The sequence below is a fragment of the Pararge aegeria genome, chromosome 13, assembly GCF_905163445.1.
Source record: "Pararge aegeria chromosome 13, ilParAegt1.1, whole genome shotgun sequence".
Lineage (NCBI taxonomy): Eukaryota > Metazoa > Arthropoda > Insecta > Lepidoptera > Nymphalidae > Pararge > Pararge aegeria.
In genome coordinates, this window is record NC_053192.1 from 5,379,338 (window position 1) to 5,400,310 (window position 20,973).

Here is a 20,973-nt window from a genome sequence, read left to right on the forward strand (position 1 = left end):
TTCCTTCACCGAAGGCGCCAAGTCATACTCTGACGATGATAATGGGCCTTTTATCGTCCAAGTCTCACGGGAAGTGGAGGACCCATCCTCTGGAGCGTCATTACGGGCTATAAATTTCGGTCAATTCTTGCACAAACACAAAATTGGTTCAATTATCCACGACGGCGTCAAAAATATAGGCCGCAACAAAATTACTGTAGAGTTTACTTCTGCCCAAGCTGCCAACAACTTTCTGGTTAGTCCAGTTTTGAAGTTATGCAAATATAGAGCTATAATTCCCACATACAACATAACCAGAATGGGGCTGGTGAAAGGAGTTCCCGTGGACTGGTCGATGGACGAGCTTGTTGATTCGCTAGAGCTCCCGCCTGGCTGTGGTGAGGTTCTGAAATCAAGGCGACTGAACAGAAAATCTGTCACAGAGGGTGTCATCACTTGGGTGCCTACCCAATCTGTTGTCCTAACCTTCAGGGGGCAAATGCTTCCTGCTAAGGTATATTCATACCACACCTCACTGCCAGTTGAAACATATAAACTTCCAACAATACAGTGCCAGAACTGCTGCCGTTTTGGCCACATTAAAACAATCTGCAGATCTAAGCCCAGATGCTACAGATGTGCTCAGCCCCATACAGGTGACTCATGTTTGGTCATCAAGGAATTATCTACATGTTTACACTGCTCTGGTAGTCATTTTGCTACTGATAAAGACTGCCCAGAATTCTCCAGGCAGCAATCTATTAAAATGGTCATGTCTCAGAATAATAAATCTTACATTGAAGCATCATCTCAGTTTCCTCCTGTCCGCAGGTCCTATGCTGAGATAACAAAAGAAATGTTTACTCCTACTAATGTAACTTCCACCAAAACCTCCTACCGGCAAACAGTTTTCCGCTCTCCTCGTCCCCGAGCTCCTCTAGCAAAGGGCTACGATAAAAAAGCTGTTCAGACTATTGTCGGTGATTACTCCTCATCCCTTCCTAATGGATGCGCTCTCAACAACAATGTTGAGAACCCTCCCTCCCAAGGTAAAATGCTTGAGTTTATCTCCGAATTTCTACTTAGTATTGTCGCTCCATGTAGTGAAATTCCCTTACCGCCCAACGTTGCCAAAAACTTAAGCCAACTTTTTAAACTACTCCAAAATGGGCCCAATAACCCTGCTACAGTGGAACTGTAAAAGTTTACGTCCCAAGAAACATGAGTTAATCTCTCTGATTAACCTTCATAATCCCACCATTCTTGCCATCTCAGAGACATGGTTGAGGCCTGGTTCACGATTACGGGTGCCGGGCTTCTCCTGTTTGAGGGATGACAGGAGTGATGGGTATGCAGGCAGTGCTGTATTTCTACGGCACTCCCTCCCCTACACCCAAATCGCTCTTCCTTCCCACAGTCAACAGATCAATGCTGTTGCTGTCCGTACCCTAGACATATCTTTTGTATCTCTGTATATTCCTCATCCCTCATCTTCTATTATTCCCGAATTACAAGCAATCTTGTCGTCCCTTCCCAGCCCTATCATAGCCATGGGTGATTTTAACACCCACCACACGATGTGGGGGTGCCATGCTAGTGACGGGTTTTCTCCATTGCTGATTGATTTACTTGATGATGTCAGTCTTTGCATCCTCAATGACGGTTCTCCTACTCGAAGGGTATACCCCAATCAGAACCCTAAATCAGCGGTTGATCTCACCCTATGTTCGGCTGACCTAGCATCGCGCCTGACTTGGAACGTGCTACAGTCAACCTGTGGCAGTGATCATTTTCCTATAATTGTTACATTAAATAATAAATCCTTACCTACCCCTAACTATGATCCCCTTTTAAAGTATAAACTTAAAAAAGCAAATTGGGAAGATTATGCCCTATCCGTTGATTGCATTGTAGACACTCTGCCCGATTTGGAAAGTGATGGAAACATTCTGGTATGCTATGATCTCTTTTTAAAATCTCTTATATCTTCGGCCGATTCCCATATTCCAAAAAAACACCCTGTGAAAAATCCGCTGCTTTCCTCTCCTTGGTGGGATGATGAATGCAGCGATTTATTTGGTAAAAGATCTGCTGCAGAAGAATTATACTCAGCCTGCATGACTCAGGATAACTTTAATAGTTACCAAAAACTAGATGCTAAAATTAAAAGATTAGTCTTCAAAAAGAAAAGAGCAAGTTGGACGCAGTTCTGTGAATCGCTTAGCCCTCGTTCACCCTCCACCATTGTGTGGGAAAATATGAGGAGATTCCGTCGCTCCCTGAGCCACGTTGATCCTTCCTCAAATAATCCTTCTGACTGGCTTAACAACTTTGCAGACAAATTAGCTCCACCTTATGTTCCCTATGTTGACTCATTTCTAACTACTACGCCAGCTCCAGCTACGGATGAAATGGATGCCCCCTTTTCCTTTTCTGAGCTTCAAATTGCTCTCAATGGTCTAAAAGATACAGCTCCAGGGGAAGATGGCGTTCCATATTCTTTCCTGGCTAACTTAAATGACAAAGCTAAAATTTATTACCTTAAAATAATCAATAAATGTTTGGAAACTGGTTCTATCCCAAACTCCTGGAAATCTCAAATTGTTATTCCTATCCTTAAACCTTATAAAAATCCCCTTAATTCAAATTCATATAGACCCATAGCTTTGTCATCTACTTTAGCTAAAGTTACAGAACATCTCCTTAAAAACCGACTGGAATGGTTAATGGAAAGTAGAAATATTCTCCCCTCCTCCCAATTTGGGTTTCGGAAGGGTATGAGTACAACAGACAGTCTCAGTGTATTAACAACAGATATTAGATTAGCCTTTACAAAAGGAGAGTACCTTGTGGGTGCTTTTCTTGATATTGCTTCTGCATATGATAATGTCCTACTTCCGGTGCTCAGGCAGAAACTACTTAAGCTGAGTGTTCCCACGAGGATGGTTCATTTCATATGTAATCTGCTGTTTTGCAGATATGTTCTGGTAAAGCATCAGAATAATTCGCTTCCCCCCAGATTAATCTGGAAAGGCCTCCCTCAAGGCTCTGTTCTCAGTCCTCTGCTCTATAGCATATATACCCACGACCTCGAATTGTCTGTTTCTAGTTTTTGTACCATTTTACAATATGCTGATGATATTGTCCTCTATCACAGCTCAGGCAGTATAGAGGAAGTATCCTGTCGTATCAATTCTGCTTTGTATTATCTAGGCCAGTGGCTGTCTGACCATGGCTTGTCCCTATCAGTGGGCAAATGTCAGGCAGTGGTATTTACAAGGAAGAGATACCTCCCGAACCTCAACATCTCATTTGAAGGTCAAGCAATCAACCTTGCAGTTAAAGCTAAATTTTTAGGTGTTTATTTAGACACACGACTGAATGGAATTGCTCATTCTGAACACATTATCAAAAAATGTGAAAAAGGCATCAATGTACTACGAGCAATAGCGGGAGTTTGGTGGGGTGCTCACCCCTATACTTTAAAATTATTATATAATGCCTTAGTACGTAGCCACATGGATTACTGTATGTTTGTTTTAGAGCCTTTTAATAAATCAGCTGCTGAAAAGTTAAATAAAATTCAGTATAGATGCCTTAGAATTATTCTAGGTGCAATGAAATCCTCCCCCACTAATGCTTTGCAGGTAGAATGCGTTGACCCTCCTCTATCCATCCGTCGACAATATCTATGTGACCGCTTTATCAGCAAGATGTTACAGCTGTCATCCCATCCTCTTTGGCACCGACTAAGCCAACTATCACACGCACCTTGCTCCCGTAACTCGTCTTCCTACTTGCTAGATAGTTTCCTAAAGTATACCAGCCTTCCTAATCCCCTGACATCTTTCACAATCAACCCACTATATTCAACCCCATTTAAAGCATTAATATACAACCCTTCCATCATCACAGATCTAGGTCTGAGTAAAGGATCCCCAGATACCAATATCAAACTACAAAAGCATATTAGTCAAAATTGGTCAAATCATCTTATTATATATACTGATGCTTCCAAGCTGTCTCCAGAAGGTTGTGTCGGTGCTGCATGTTGGGTTCCTGTTTACAGAATTGTTTTAAAATTTAAATGCCCTCCCGAGTCTTCTGTGTTTACCGGAGAGGCCATTGCTCTTTTGGAAGCAATCCTGTTTGCACTGTCCCATAACGTACAACAGACGGTTATTCTGACTGACTCTTTAAGCTGTTTAATGTCTATTAAAGAAAACCCCTTTCGCAGCAAATCACGATTTCCCATTATCTTAAAAATCCGGAAGGCTCTGCTCTCTTGCAATCAAAAAGGACTATTCATCTTACTGGTTTGGATTCCAAGCCACTCAGGTATTCCAGGAAACGAGACTGCTGACTCATGTGCCAAAACAGCTGTTGAGTCAGGTTCTCTAGATCATTTTAAAAATTCATCGCAGGACCTATGTACTCTTGCCAAAACATATATGGAAACAGCCTGGAAAATTTTCTGGAATGATTCCAAATTGGTTAAGGGTAAGTTTTACGCTACCATCCAACAAAACATACCAAGACAACCCTGGTTTTGTCACTCTCGGAGTACAAATCGCTGGACTTCATCCACAATTTCCCGATTGCGTCTTGGTCATGCTAGCACACCTGTACATCTGGCCAAACTCCGGATAAGGGACAACTCCATCTGTGAGTGTGGCTTGGATGAGGGCACTATAACTCATATTATTTTTAACTGTCCCAAACTTACCTATCCCCTCTATGACGTTCTTCCTCCCAAAGTCCCCCGTCCTTTGAGTGTTAAATGTTTTTTAATGTTTGTTTTCAGTCCTTATTGTAGATTTTTATGTAAATATATAGTAAGTAATAAAATTAAAGTATAATGTACAAAAAATATCCGTGTTAGATATATATGCATGTGTTGTCTGTGCTGCCTTAGGTTAAAGAGCTAACTAGCTAATAACAACTATTTCTTGGTACAAATTCAAAATTAACTTTTCATTAGTTTCACCGATCAATCTCCTTCGTGCCTTCTTCATCTACAAGACATTGGCGAAATACCTTGTGCCCAGTTGGCACAGACAAAAGCCATAAACAAGAATTGAATTGAATTGAAATAAATAGTGGTCATATATTTTGTTATTGTGTGTGCTTAAATAATTCACAAAAAATACCTACAATTAAATAAAGAACAAAAACCTTTTGCGATTTATTTTTAAAATACTCTATAGCGATGAGCAATACTCCAATAAAAAAGAATATAATTAGTGCAGGGCAAAAATATGTGCCCATCTCCAATGGAAGCAAGGTGATATTTAAATACCTGAAAATAAAAAATATTTAAAAGCTTTTTTGAATTAACAGTAAAAAATATTATTTTTAGGTACATTTTCATTTTCAAACATGGAAACTAGGAAATGAAAGAATTTTGTTAGATGACAGCAGAGAAATTGGCAAAAGAGAACCAATGGTACTTATAATAGGGCACAAGTTCAAACTAGAAGTTTGGGAGAGTATTGTTAAAATGATGGCTGTCGGAGAAATAGCCAGTTTTCATGTGAAGAAAGAGGTATGTACTTAGAAGCCCTAACTATGTTTACCTCTTTTGCCCATTAGTGTTGTTCTGTTTATTGTACAACTGCACCAATTTATAAATTTATTGATATTTTTTTGTAACAATTTTATTTATTTACACAAATCCAAGCACTAAAGAGAGAGTATGTCTATGTGAAAAAATCGGAAAATCTAAAGATTATTATTTATGTGCCATATTGTGTTGGATGGTGCACATAATGACTCAAAAAACTGGCGCATATGCTTAATTCGTGATTGCACTGCAATAGCCTTTGTATACCATATCTACAACACTTGCCTTTTTAATAAACATGGAGCAGTAGAATTGTGCTGTCAGTTGAAGCATGGCAAAACACTACATTACTATTCCGACAAAAGGGGGTTAGTGTTGTTTGAAGTGACAATGTCAACAGCTGGACCTCTATGTCTTCCATCCTGTGAAAAATATTGTATATATTGCTTGATGTCAAGTAACATAAAGTTAAAATTCCAATTCTCGAGTTGAAATGGTGTTGCAAAGGCCAAAAAACTAGGATTTCATCTCTCTTTAGGTGAACAGAGTACACCTGCCAACTCCCAGTAAATAGCTAGAAATGACCTAATGCAGAGGAGGAAGTCCATTGGTTGAGATTTGTTCATGTAAACTTTTATTACAGCTGGTATACAGTTATCCTTTTGTATCAAAAACACTCCGCGAGTTGGGAAGCGAGCATAGAAACAGACATACGTGTACAATGACATTACAAACAGAAGGCATCGGATTTAGCGACTTGGACAACTTGATCAACAAGCCATGTGATCTGGAATTCATTATAGGTAAGGCAAAAGTAAGAGATTATAAGATTACTATTTCAATTGTTTGCCTTAATTTAAAGAAAAATACATAATTTATTTCCAATTTTATTTCATAAATATTTATTTATTATTATTTAACTTTTTATTGCAGAACTATTAAAAATAGAGAGTTCTAATGAATATGAGAAAGAGTTATGGCAATATTCCGGACAAGAGAGGCTGAACCTAGTGCCCAAGCTGAAAGAAAGAGGCAACATTTTGTATGGGCAAAAGCTATATGATGAAGCTGAGGATGTATATTGCCAGGCCATTGGTATTTGCGAGCAGTTTATGAATAGGTATGGTCAGTGATCTTGTATTCATATCTTTACATGAACTCTTTACAATCTGTGCCTCAACAATTCACACAAGTCAACTATTAGTCGTAACATCATTTAATATAAAATTAATAAAAAAAAGTTTATTACTTCTGGTCCACTAGTAGTGTGGTGCTGCAGCAGTTATGACAAAATGGTGCTGGAAGAGCTGTGAAACAGGCTTTAAACAATTGATCAAAGATACAGCTTGCAAGTTGTTAATAAAACAACTAGTCATAAATGCCTCGTACAATTTTAATTCAAAAGTATTTTCACTCTTTCCAGGGAACGAAAATGTGACGAGGAATGGATTACTTTGAACAAGATGAAACTTCCAGTTCTTCTCAACTATGCTCAATGCAAACTAGTCAAAGGAGATTATTATGCTGTTATAGAACATTGCAATACTATTTTGGAGTATGAACAAGGTATATATTTGATTAGACTGTATGCAACTTGCAGAATCACAATTGTAAAGTAATTTCCAATAATGTTGTAGAAGTAGTAATAGTATATTTTATATCTATTTTACTATGAGTATTTTGTCGTTTTTTTTCTATGTTTTGCCTGTTCACAAAAACAAATCTACTATTTCAGATAACGAAAAAGCTTTATACAGGAGGGCGAAAGCTCATGTTGGAGCATGGAATCCGGACTCAGCTAAAGATGACTTTCAACGATTAAAATTCATTAATCCTTCTTTAAGTTCTATAGTTGACAAAGAATTAGAGAATCTTAGAAATATGAGGAAACAAAAAGAAGAGCAAGACAAGAAAGCCCTAGAAAAGCTGTTTATTAAAGAAAGAGAGACACAACAGTAACTTATATCATTAATGATAATTTTTGACTGGACACACCTCATCATGTCATGGCCTTTATGTGCTACTGCCGCTAAATTCAGTTGTACATAAATGTTCAAACAAGTTTAGCTAGTCTAATAATACAGCTGTATTTTCCACAGATAATTAGGGGAAGGATAGGTGATACTTTTAGTCTTGGGTTCTAAGTTTCAACTTTGACAAATTAACCCCAAGAGTTATCATTCATTATTAATATGGGGTTGATGATGTGAACAACCTCCACTGGAATAGCTTTTCTTCAAAGCTCTTTCCAGAAGCCTAATAATTAGCAAAGGATTTATTGTAATATAATTTTTGACCAATTTGATAATTTGATAATTTATCCCCAATTAGTTTAAGCCACGTCCTCACCGCTGCACCAGGGGTTCTTGATAAATTTTGCCCCACTTTTTGCTTCCTCAGTATTCAGATAAGGAGTTGTTTATTTGTTATTTCATGGTTCAGATTAGGTCCATTGCGATGACCCATCGTGTATCGGAGTGTAAAATTAAAGAATTGCGCCTACGTCGATTTCACGTTTGTTAACTTGACCAATTACACTGGATGTAATACCTCGAAAGTGCCACTTAGAGAAATTTATTGGAAGGTCACAAAAAAAAAGTTTATATAAAAAGTAATATGTGTACCAATATTGGATAGAAACAGGCATTACTTTGCGGAATTCCCCTATATAATATGATGAACATTAAGCCCGATTTGTATTTCCCCGCGAAAAGCAGAAGAATCTATACGGTGCAATTCATTATTTCTTTAATAATTATACTCCACACCAAACAGATCGTTCGCAGTGTACTCTCACCGCACGTTTCACTCCGACACTGGAGCATCCTAGGAGATGTTAACTTTTTTTTTTTAAGTAAAAAAAAATCGAATACTATGGTCTCGTGTGAAATACCTTTAATTAAAAATGTTTTTTAAATAACTTGTATTAACTTGGACATTGCATATTGGATTGGACGTTTCTTTGCGAATGATATATTATGAAAATTAAGCTTAATTTGCTAAACTCCGCGTATGGTTAAATTTATACAATGTGTCCAGCCTTTGTCGAAATCCTGCCTAAATTTTGATGGTATTTTGACTTAAAAAATCGTTTTAAAGTGTTTAAAATATAGCTAGTTCATGTCCGGACACAATGTATAAACTCCTTCTTTTTTTTTAACAATAATTCACACGAAGTCAACATCTCCTGAGGATGCTCCGGTGTCGGTGCGAAACGGCTTAATGAGTTCATAACCGAAGATCTGTTTGGTGTGGAGTATAAGGGTTAAATAGTTTATAAATTACACCATGCAGTCTCCTGCGTTCGTGATGTATAGCAAATTAAGCTTTATTTCCATAACATAATTACTATTTTGAAGCTTAGCTGTGAGTGTTCAAAATTATTATAAAGGTCGAAGTACCCCCTTAAAAATAAAGCAAATTAATCATTACTTTCAAAAAGCTTCAAACATAAAGTTAATGTTAATTATGTGATAACAGACCTACAGGTTTTTTAGGAATCCTTAAAATATATTTTTATTTTCTTTAATCGCTACATAGTAACTTTTAAAGGTAAAGGTTACTATTTTGAGGGTAAAATATTAGTTTATACATTTCCTTAGTAGATTTAAACATGTACATAGATAATTACGTAATCTTTGTAAAAGTATTCAATTTTATCTTTTCAAAGTATATTTAATAATAAATATATGACCTAAAATGGATTTTCAATAATGATCCTTGTTTTTTTGTCTGTTTTCTCACAGCTTAAGGCGCAGATTCGCAGAAGTAAAAAGTGCATTTCCGGCTTATATGAAAACTCCATCCATAAATTTTATAAATTTAAAAGCCATATAACAATTTTTGGAACCGACAGGATTTGAACGTGCGACTCTCTGGCAATTGCGGCCTGAGCGCTTTTTCCAATTAAGCTACTACGGCTCTTCTACCATCGATGCCGAAATTAGTATATGCCTTTTTACATCAGTAGCGACTAAACGCCATTTATCACATATATTTATATAAAAGAAGATAGATCATCGGCTGTTATCCAAAGTTCCCAAATAAATATTAGGTATGATTTGGCAGTTATTGGCTGGTAACTTTAAACTAAATTTTGTCGCCACTCTTGGATAGGGATGCAGTGATTGTCGGTGGCAACTAGGAAAAAAACATGAAATTCGTCTGATGCGCACTGAAACTACATTTCACTGTCCAATACATTTTGGCTCGGCAATAAATATTTTGCTGGGAGAATAAGCAATTAGATATAGTTATAAGATAATTTCATTAATTTTAGATTTGTTTTCAACAGAATTGGTACCATTATCGATATTGTGTAAACGCGGCATAAATTTGTGTCTTTGACGATTGACATTAAATGTCATTTGTCAATATCAAAACATAACCTAAAATTTGGAAAGTAGACGTGGGTTAAAGCGTTGTGAATCTTTTTAACTGGGTGTAAAGTAAACAAATAGTTGCTATTCATTGCAGCTAAAAACAAATGCTTATAAATAAAGTTATTTATGTAAATATAATTGACGATGTCTGAACAAACTGAACCGGTATCTCAGATTGAAACAGATAAAACAGAAGGCCAGGAAAATACAAATGTTAGCGAAGAGTATGCTTATTTGGATCGGGGTGGATTCTCTTCAGAGAATTTCAAAATTGAACTCCGAGGCTTGCCAAAGTTCTATGGAATAGCTGTTAGTAACTCTAAATCACAAGTTTCATTCAAATAATTACACAGAAATTACATGAAAATTTTGTGGATTTATCAACAATTAAATCTATGTATCGCAGCATATTATTATTATGAAAGTAATTTTATAAAGTATACATTTTAAACCAAATGTAAAAAGTATACCTATAGATAAATTTTATCAGTGCAAACATAGTATAAACTCGATTCCCATTCTCAACCACCTATTAATTTAAGTCATTATCTCTGAAAGTCTTCCCTCATGAAATGTTATTTTATTCAACTTTCAGGAATTAAAAAAATTAATGAATAATAAACTAGGCTTGAACACAAGTAAGATAAAAAGGCCTAAAAATGGAAGTCACTGGTTGTATGCATGTTTCCAAAATGATGAAGAGCGCACCAAAGCTATTGCTGCATTGAATGGATATTATTGGAAAGGTATAACAAACTTTTAAAATAAATCATAAAGCAATTAGACCAATTGTTTTACAATTGGTCTGATTACTTTAATAGCTTCTGGATAGCCCAATATTAACAGATTGCAAGGCATTTGCTGTTAAGTTTGATTCCTGGATAAACCTTATACCATCAATGCCAACTATGGGCCCACTTGAATAAAGATTTTTTTGACTTTGACTTTGATATTATTATGTAGATAGACAGATAGAAAGTCTATATTGCACATACAGAAAAAAAAACAAATAGAACAAAACAAAAGGTAAATATATATGTGCAAAGGCGGCCTTATTGCTTGAAGCAATCTCCTCCAGACAATAGGATAGTGCAACATTAAATTTAAATGTATTTGGAGTCTAAATATTTTTAGGTCAGCGTTAGATGATTAGTATTTTTTAACTTTGCTTTTAATATTTCTAAAGATTATTTTTAGACATTGGTCTAGCTCATTAATAATGAGCTAGACCAATGTATAGCATGATAAGAATTGCTAAGGCTGACCAAGCTTCATTGGAGCAGCATGGTAGGCAAAAGGGTTATCAAAATAGAATCCTGTTGACAACTTTCAGATACAACAACAACCATAAACAGGAAACCTAAATTCTTCTTTTATAATTCTACCAAATTACATCTATTTATAGGAAAGACACTAATTGCTGAAGCTGCAAAACCAGCACCTGACCCACTTGTGAGAAAGAGAAAACAAGAAGAAGATGGAACTCAGAACAAAAAGCAGAAAGAAGGTGAGAATAAGAGTCAAGAAGAGAGATTGAAAGATGCAGTTACGCCATACTGGGACATGCCCTATGAAGACCAGGTAAAATATTAAAACTCATTTGTTTTTATAGTACAACATTTATGTTGATTGTACAAGATATAAAAATAAGAATAAGATTCTGATGTTGTATTATTAAAATTAATTATTATTATATTTACATCTCTTGACTCATAATTTGTTACCAAATTGAAGGAGCTATCTTTGATAGTTTAATTTAGTTCATAGTTTAACAGTAAGTTTTCAGTTGGTTCTATTTTAAAATTAATTATGTTTGTAGTTAAAAGTTAAAGAACACGAAATCAAGAATCTGCTTATGAAATTTGACAATGACGTTTGGAAGATTCATAAAGAAAAGAGGGGGGAAATTGAGTCCAATCGTAAAATATACAATGGTTTAAGTTTTGAGTTAAAGCCCATAGAGAAGAGTCCAATAACTGAAGGGTATAGGAATAAGTGTGAATTCACTGTTGGGATTGATGATGAGACAGAACAGCCCACAGTGGGGTTCCGTTTGGGCAGTTATGCCACTGGTACAGTGGCTGTAGCTCCTGTAAGCAGCTTAAACCATATATCTGAGAAAATGAAGAAGGCTGTATTGGTAAGTGTTTGCTACTAGTCCAAACAATGTCTCATCCCCTATATTTGCTATTATAGAAGTTCTCATCTCACCTTTATAGGTATTCCAAGACTTTGTCCGTCAATCAAACATGGCACCATTCTCACCCGCAGACTATTCTGGATATTGGCGATACCTTACTGTCCGGGAGTCTAAAAGTTCTGGCGATCTCATGCTTATCATTGCCATGTATCAACAGGTAACTATTTAATATATAGGTCCATTTTATCCTGAAAACTTTATATCAACATGTCATTCACATTAATGTAACGGAAATCATAAACACAGTTAAAATCACCCTTCTATAATATATATACAGGAGGATCCTCGAAGATGTTGACTTAACATTACAATTGCCAAATTTTGTTGTGCATTGTAAACATCGTAAACATCTCTGGTTCTTTGGATTAAAGCAAATTAAGCTTAATTGTGTATCATGGAATTCCACAAAGTAAGGGAACGAATCTGCTATCTATGCTATTTGAACACCTTTATGGTTTTAAGGTGTGTAAACTTGTATTTAGAACAGTGTAACAAATAAGTGATTATTATAAATATAGTATTAATATAAATTATTGTTTTACTACATTATCACTTTTCACAAAACAATTTACACCTCATTTAAGGATCTAACAACAGAGAAAATGGAAGAATTAAAAAAACAGTTAATAGAACACTTTGGTACTGAGGAATCGGTTGCTTGCAACATCAAATCTGTATACATTGAGCTTATCACTAAAAGGTAAGAGGCCTGTAATTCGTAAGTGTTTTGAATATTACTTGACTGCTCCTTTTGAAACAAATGTAACATGAAACTAAGCAAACAAATGGGAATTCATATCAAATATTTACAATGATTTTATTCTAAAGCCTGAACGGTTATTATGTGCCCCAGTAGAGTAAAGATTTATTATTAGGATGATATACAGAGCCACACTAAGAAAAATATGATTTGATTGTATATAAGTATATAAATTTCATTTCATTTATTCAGAATATTGGTAAGGGTACAGAATTGACACAATAAACATGGTGCCACGATAACTGTTGCAGTAGTATAAACTGTGTCGCAACAATTAACGCCCACCTCCAACAATAAGACAAAAGTAGAACACAGTAGTATATGTTTATGTTTAGTATATACTATGTTTTATGTTTTTTTTTTTTTTTTTTTATTTTTTTTTTTTATGTTAATTTAGTTTTAAATCCTAATATTTAATTTTGTTTGTTGTACCACCTACTTATTTCTTATAACATTTTCTTGTATGCCTTTGGTTGCCTGGAAGAGATCGCTATTTAGCGATAAGGCCGCCAAATTGTACGTTCTACCTTATTGTGCTGTTGTATTTATATCTCTGTAAATTTTCTCTGTGGTGTACAATAAAAGTGTATTCATTCATTCAACACAGTAAATGCCAATAAAAAAAAAAGAGAATAAGAGTCAATTAAAATAATAAAAACATGCAGCGACTTATTTAGTGCTGGTGTGTGTGTGTGTGTGTGTGCAATTGTGTGTGAGTGTGTGTTTGTGTGTGTATATGCATGTGTGTTATGTGTATGTCTATATTTTGGGCCTTTTTTTTAAAAATCTGTTGAAGTAGGAAGAATCATTTTATTATCTTTTCTACATCACTGTAGGATAGATTCCTAAGCCAATGTATAATAGCACTTCTACATTTATGGACAGTTAAAGGATAATATATATTTAATGTAAAATTAATTTTGTTATAAAGGGTACAGCTAGCATTGTGAAATTGTCTTTTAGCAAGCAAAGTGCGGCATGGTTTAATCTGACAGACGCGATCAGATCTTCTCTTTTCCGTATAAACACTTGGATTAAAATGCAATTCACGGTGTTTCCTTAAAATGACATGAAGGATATATATTTTCCTGACTGAAAGTACTTCAGTAATATTGTATAGTTCGACCGATGGGAACCTAACCGGCTTACCTAACATAACTTTTAGAACAGCTTTCTGTGTTCTTTCTAGTCTCAGCAGTAAGGTTTTGCTACAATTACCCCACGAAGTGATACAGTAAGATAAGATTGATTGGGCCAGAGAAAAGTACACCATTTTTAGAGTTTTGTAATCAAGAATTGAACGCAGATTCCTAAAAACGAAGATCAATTTTCTGACTTGACCAACGAGTGATTCTATTTGTGGCATCCAAGAAAGTGTACTATCTATTTTAACTCCTAAATACTTTATGACATCAACACGATCCAGGATACAACACCCGCAAGCAATGTTATTAACAGACCCACATGAGTAATAATATATATCAATAAAAAAATAAATAAACTATAACAATACACACATCTAGCCCCAAAGTAAGCGTAGCGTAGTTATGAGAACTAAGATGACGTATATAATTATTTATTATTAATAGTATACATAAATACTTATAATATAGATATAAACACCCAGACACTAAAAAACATTCATGTTCATCACACAAATATTTTCCAGTAGTGCGAATCGAAACCACCGCCTTGTACTCAGAAAGCAGGGTTCCTACGATTATCGCAGTGGACACTGCGCCAATTTATAGATAAAGTACACTATACTTTTAATTTTTCAACTACACTGATAAATTCATATTTTAGGCGAGCCGGCGAAGATGGATCAAAGCCTTTTCATTTGACAGGATCAACTCATATAATAGATACGATATTGGGACGACAATTCAGGATATCGCCACAAGCTTTCTTTCAGGTAGTATAAAGTTGCCTAACATTAGCTTTTGAAGCATATTACATTTAAATTTCTAAATTTTCACTGGTCTGATCTGGTGGGAGGCTTTGGCCGTGTCTAGTTACCACCTTACTGACAAAGACGTGCCGCTAAACGATTGAGTGTTCCGGTGCGATTTCGCTTAGAAACCGATAGGGATATGACTACCATTCTCCCTAACAGGTTAGCCCGCTACCATCTTAGACTGCATCATTACTTACCACCAGGTGAGCAGTGGCGTGCTCAGGAGTTTGGACCAAGGTAAACATGCAGAAGTAAAATGACATAAAATGCCAAAATCCTCCTCCGATGCGAATTATATGTAAATGTTAGAGTAGGCAGCGCTTATGTGCATGTATGAAGTGCACGCCACTGCTGGTGAGATTGCAGTCAAGGGCTAACTTGTAGTGGAATCTATGACCCATCACTACGCACTACACTATAACATAAATAGAATAATTAAAAACTATACTAAATAAAAAATAAAAAACTTACATTAAATATTAATATGCAATATAAAAAAAAAAAAGTTACAAATTAAAATTTCTGCGTCCAGGCAGCCCTACGTGGAGTTTAATATACAATTTTTAAATTGGAGAGTCGTATCGATCTATTTGGAGAGTCGTGCTTTCAGAATGCCGTTACTGCTTACCCGCGTTCTTTTCATCAAGGATGCTATTAAAAAAAAAACGAAAAAAGAAATTAGTCTTATGAAGCATTTACAAAGACGGATGGTCATTAAAATTTAATTTATTTATTCAGACAAACACCGCCGGCGCTAACATTCTCTACCAGAGCGCGATAGATATGAGCCAAGTAAAAAGTGATACTACCGTCGTGGACATATGCTGTGGTACGGGCACTATTGGACTTTGTTTTGCTAAGGTAAGCGGTCAACAGCTATAAAATAAAAATACAATCTAGTATTAATCAAGGGGCGGATAAACAAATTCCTTAAAAGCCGGCAACGAATTGGTGCTGCAGATGTTTATGGGCACTTACCATCACTTGCTCGTTTGCCCGCTATTAATATACAAAAAAAAAACAGACAGTTTCGTCTGAGTGGGAGGCTTCGGCAGTGGCTAGTTACCACCTTACCGATGTCGCGTAGAAACTGATTAGCAATATGGGTTTAATATTACTGCCATACTCCCATTTCAACCCGCTACCATCTTGGACTGCATCATCACTTACCATGAGGTGAGATTGCAGTCAAGGGCTAGCTTGTAGTGGCATATTAAAAAATAAAACAGTTTTTTTGTCAGAAGCAATTTCCTTCCAACTATTATTGATGTGAAACATGGCGACACAGGCCGTGGCGACGCATCGCCACGCTATATAATTGAATTTTTGTATTTCGTATGTAACGTATTTAAAAATGTATATTAATTTTGTAATAAAACAGTCATTATTAACCGACTTACAAAAGGAGTGGTTATCCATTTGGCTGCATTTTTTTTTATTTGTGGAACAAATTTGTAATGCTTTATCTTTTCATTATACAATATCTGCAATAACTTACAGAAAACAATTTCGATGTTTCACATCTGCCAGGCGTGCCGTGACGGCTCACACTTTTTTTTTTATTTATTATTTAACAGCATTGCGACAAAGTTCTCGGCTTGGAGTTGGTCGCGGAAGCAGTCATGGATGCGAAGGCGAATGCCGAACTGAACGGCATTAAGAATTGCGAATTCTTTACGGGGAAAGCGGAAAGCATACTGCCGTCGGTACTGGCGCGGGTGACCGGAAACGATGTCATAGCGATTGTGGACCCGCCGCGCGCTGGCTTACGTGAGTTATTTCTTTCTTCTCAGAATGTTAGGATATACTCCACGAACCTGGATAAGTGCGGATTTGTAGACTTTAAACGCCCCTGAGCACACGATAGAGTCGTTAATGTAAGTGAAACTTATATTATGAAAATTCAGCTTAATCCCTATCCCTACTAATATTATAAATGTGAATGTAAGTTTGTTTGTTACGCTTTCACGCAAAAACTACTGAACCGATCCTCATGAAACTTTGTACACATATTTTTGGAAGTGTTAGAAGTAATATAGGATACTTTTTATCCGACATTAAGCTCGGTACCTTTGGGAGAGGGGATGAAAGTGTCTGACGATTTTACACCATAACTCCGACAAATTATAAACGATTTAAATAATTAATTTTGTACTATAGAGGTTATAATATGTGTTTAATTTCGTCCGAACTGTGGTTGGAGATAGAGGACAGAACTCCTCAGCGGACAGCAGCAAACCCCTCATTCAAGGCTTAGCGATACTGAATACTTTAAAGTTTTAAAGAACTACAACTGAATTTAATGCCACATCAAAGAAACAAAATCAAACGCAGACGAAGTCGCGGGCAACAGCTAGTTTGCTATAAATTTGAGCTTCATTTTCGCGAGAAGCAGGAGAATTTATTTATTTTATTTATACACTTTATTTGTACACCACAAATAGTCAAAAAAACAATGGACACAACAAAAATAAACTTAAAAAGTAGGATACAAAGGGCGGCCTTATCGCTTAGTAGCGATCTCTTCCAGGCAACCTTAGGATTAGGAAAACCAAGGGAAACCAATTGGTGGGGTGTATTATTATTATATACATACTTACGAACAATTACACACTAATACTTATCAAGAATCTGTATGGTGTAATTAACAATTTCTTCCATCCTCATACTCCACACCGAAGATCTGTTTGGTGTGGAGTATTAAGATAGTAAGGCGCAAAGTAACGCCTGCTTCTATCCGTAAGTGAAATTTAATCCATCATCAACAGTCAACCCGTTACCGGCCTACTACATGGCACGGGTCTCCTCCCACAGTTCGTACGCCAACACGCTGCCCCAGTGCGGAATGGCGGACTCCACACACTTTTGAGAACATTATGTAGAACTCTCAGGCATGCAGGTTTCCTCACGATTTTTTTCTTCACCGTTGAAGCAAGTGATATTTTAAACGCACATGACTTTGAAAAGTTAGAGGTGCGTGCTGGGACTCGAACTCGCCCCCCCGAAAGTGAAGTCGAAGTGTACCACTCAGCACTCATTTTCCCTTCCCAAGACCCATGCCCTATAGTGGGATGGTAATGTCAAAGTCAAATATTTCTTTATTCAAATAGGCACATAGATGGCACTTTTGATGCGTTGATTATATACAAAATGTGTACATAGCAGTGAGTAGTGATGGCGATAACTACAATCGTTAACTTAAAACTAAAGCTACGAGGGTTCCAAACGCGCCCTGGTCTAAGAAGAAGCCCACAACAGACTAAGCCGGGTGTTCTTTTTGTTATCACCATCGCACATTGACATTAGAAAATATTTAAGAAGCAACCTGGTTAGAGCAATTGTTCACACCCAAGCTTTTTTATCGTTAACGTAATCCTTTATACTATAATAGGGATTTCGTTGCTGACGGCGTGTAACTGTTTGTTTTATAAGTTGTTGCTTCATGTTTTCCCTGTTGAACAGTTCTGTCCTTTCTAATTCTTAAAAATCAGATCCATTGTAATTCTAAATTCAAATCTATTGAAAGTTTAAGTTGAAATTCTCTATACATAGACATGCGGGCAGTGACGCAACTGCGGAACACAAAGAAGGTTAAACGGCTGGTATACATATCGTGCAGCCCGGCGTCTGTTATAAAAAACCTCGTGGATTTATCCCGACCTTCCTCCAAGACGTTATGGGGTGCGCCCTTCGTGCCCGTACGAGCGATCCCTGTTGATATGTTCCCGTACACGAGGCACGTGGAACTGGCTGTACTGTTTGAAAGAGAGGTAAGTCTATAAATGTTAAAACATCCCTACTTAATATTATAAATGTCAATGTAAGTTTGTTTGTTAAGCTTTCACGTAAAAACTACTCAACCGATCCTCATGAAACTTTGTACACATATTCTTGGAAGTATTAGAAGTAATATAGGATACTTTTTATCACGACATTAAGGTCGGTCCCTTTGGGAGAGGGGATGAAAGTGTTTGAAGATTTTACACCATAACTCCGACAAATTATAACCGATTTAAATTTTTTTTTTGTACTATAGAGGTATATAGAGATATGTGTTTAATTTTGCCCACACTTTGTGTAGATCTGAATGTGGTTGGAGATAGAGGACAGAACCCCTCAGTGGACAGCAGCAAACCCCTCATTTCAGGCTTAGCGATACTGAATACTTTAAATTTTTTTAGAACTAAGTACAACTAAATTGAATGCCACATCAAAAAACAAAATCAAACGCAGACGAAGTCGCGGGCTACAGCTAGTATAAGTATATTTGACGAATCCCAAGTAAAACTGTTCGGTTAATGGCAATGACGTATTATTTATTTATTTATTTGTCGGGAATACAAAAAAAGTGTGTGCGACACGCACCGCCTTTACGCGCGATTGAAGTAAAACTTTTAGTATTATTTATTGATGAAAGAGTAAAATGTTCCTGGGACTCATTTCATTAGTATTATATTGTGTATATACAAATAAGTATATTGTATATTTAGAGATTTAAAAAAATTTCGCTCTTCTTTTTAAACTGTTGAATTTTTATTCACTTTGCTATTTACAATTGATCCGTTTTAAAATATTGGAAATAAATAATCCTTATTGATTATGATATTTGCCACAAGCTGGCGTATAAGTCAAGAAGCGTGGAGTATAAGACATATACTTACGATCAATCCAAATTATTATTTTTAAATAGCGGAACTTACACAGACAAAAAAATCTGAGCTACTACTCCCTAGTCGCGCCTAAAGAAGTTTTACTTCAAAAATTAACATGCATTCATCTGTTTCCGGCGTACAAAATTTGAATACATATAAAATATAGCAGTTTTTTAGAATTACTAAAATTATTGTCAGATTACTACTTACACAATATATTATGTCATTAGGTGGGTGTAAATTGTGTCAAAAAAAACAATCCAATATTATCTATACCTAAAATTTCTGTAATGTTAAATCTTAAAATCAAATACTTAATAATAATGAGAACAGCTATTTTTTCATTTTATACGCAAGGAATACTTTTATCGTATCAAAAGAATTATTTCAGTCACTTTTCCAAAACAGGCTTTTAACTTTTTGAGACATTAAGTAGATATCTTCACACAGAATGAAATATTCTTCCTGAGCCGGGGTTCGGTCTCACATGAGGCACCGTCAGGCCGACAATCATATATTTTACCCGAGCCCAAAGTTTCAAACTCTTCCTAGCTTCCGCGGGCTTCACCCGAGGCACGCCAACAAGCCCACGCTACGCTGTTAAAATCATTAGGGTTAATCTAAAACTTGGGCTGCATTATCAATCTCCGCCTAGAATAAAAAACATTAACTCTAATTAAGTAGTTCTAAGATGGATACAGACATAACCGTAAACTATTCTTGCAGAAAACAAATGAACAAGACGATGAAGAACCAGTTCCAGAAGATATTATTGGGGACAATGAAATGAAAGAAGTTGATTCAACTAATGGAGAAATAATGGAAGATATCGTTTTAAGAAAAAATGATGATATACAGATTTAATATACATGTATTTTATAACGATAAATAAACGTTTTAATAGTTGCAAGGTTGTTTAATTATGACAAACAATCCTTCAAGTTGTCATATCAATTTAAATAATCCTAGTGTGTGTGTTTGTCATCTGACTCACCTAACACATCATTTTCTCTATTCTGATCTGGTGGAAAGGTGCCCACGCAAAGACGTGCCCGAAAGCGATTTAGCGTAGCCTAGTAACGGCGTGGAAAAATTCAGAAATTATGAATTCCCAAATAGCCTTTGCCGGAATCAAACCCGGGACCTCCCACTTAAAACCGCAACGCTCACCGACGCGCCAGGGAGGTCGGCATTACCCTTTACTAATGGTTGTGGTGTGAATTTCAAAGTCATTATCGAAGTTAAAGCGGTTGCCGGCATGCCGCTCGGGGCGGCGAAGTAATTCAGCTGGAATTTAATAAAGGGAAGACGGAGCGACGCCGCATTCCGGGATGTGCACCGACGGTACAAATATAATACTTAGCTGAAAATACTTCCACGTAGGTACTCGGATTGCGTATAAAATATTAAGTACAGTCGCCACTAGAAACGTATTCAATTAATTGGTACTTATTGTCAAAACTTTATTCTTTCAAATAGA

General features: G+C 36.2%; 2 protein-coding genes across 2 annotated transcripts; both read left to right on the plus strand.

Annotated features, from left to right (window-relative positions):
* The first annotated feature begins 5,082 nt into the window (after positions 1–5,082).
* LOC120628936 (AH receptor-interacting protein) lies at positions 5,083–9,162 on the plus strand. Its single transcript, XM_039897619.1, has 6 exons — positions 5,083–5,263; positions 5,339–5,524; positions 6,186–6,345; positions 6,476–6,662; positions 6,966–7,108; positions 7,278–9,162. Exons 1-6 carry the CDS (start codon positions 5,189–5,191, stop codon positions 7,499–7,501), a joined length of 975 nt encoding a protein of 324 aa, XP_039753553.1. The 5' UTR covers positions 5,083–5,188; the 3' UTR covers positions 7,502–9,162.
* A 757-nt stretch (positions 9,163–9,919) lies between these two features.
* On the plus strand, positions 9,920–20,400 carry LOC120628937 (tRNA (uracil-5-)-methyltransferase homolog A). Its single transcript, XM_039897621.1, has 11 exons — positions 9,920–10,233; positions 10,520–10,670; positions 11,330–11,505; positions 11,744–12,064; positions 12,144–12,281; positions 12,709–12,824; positions 14,691–14,799; positions 15,580–15,702; positions 16,419–16,611; positions 18,394–18,611; positions 20,220–20,400. Exons 1-11 carry the CDS (start codon positions 10,069–10,071, stop codon positions 20,355–20,357), a joined length of 1,848 nt encoding a protein of 615 aa, XP_039753555.1. The 5' UTR covers positions 9,920–10,068; the 3' UTR covers positions 20,358–20,400.
* Positions 20,401–20,973: the final 573 nt, after the last annotated feature.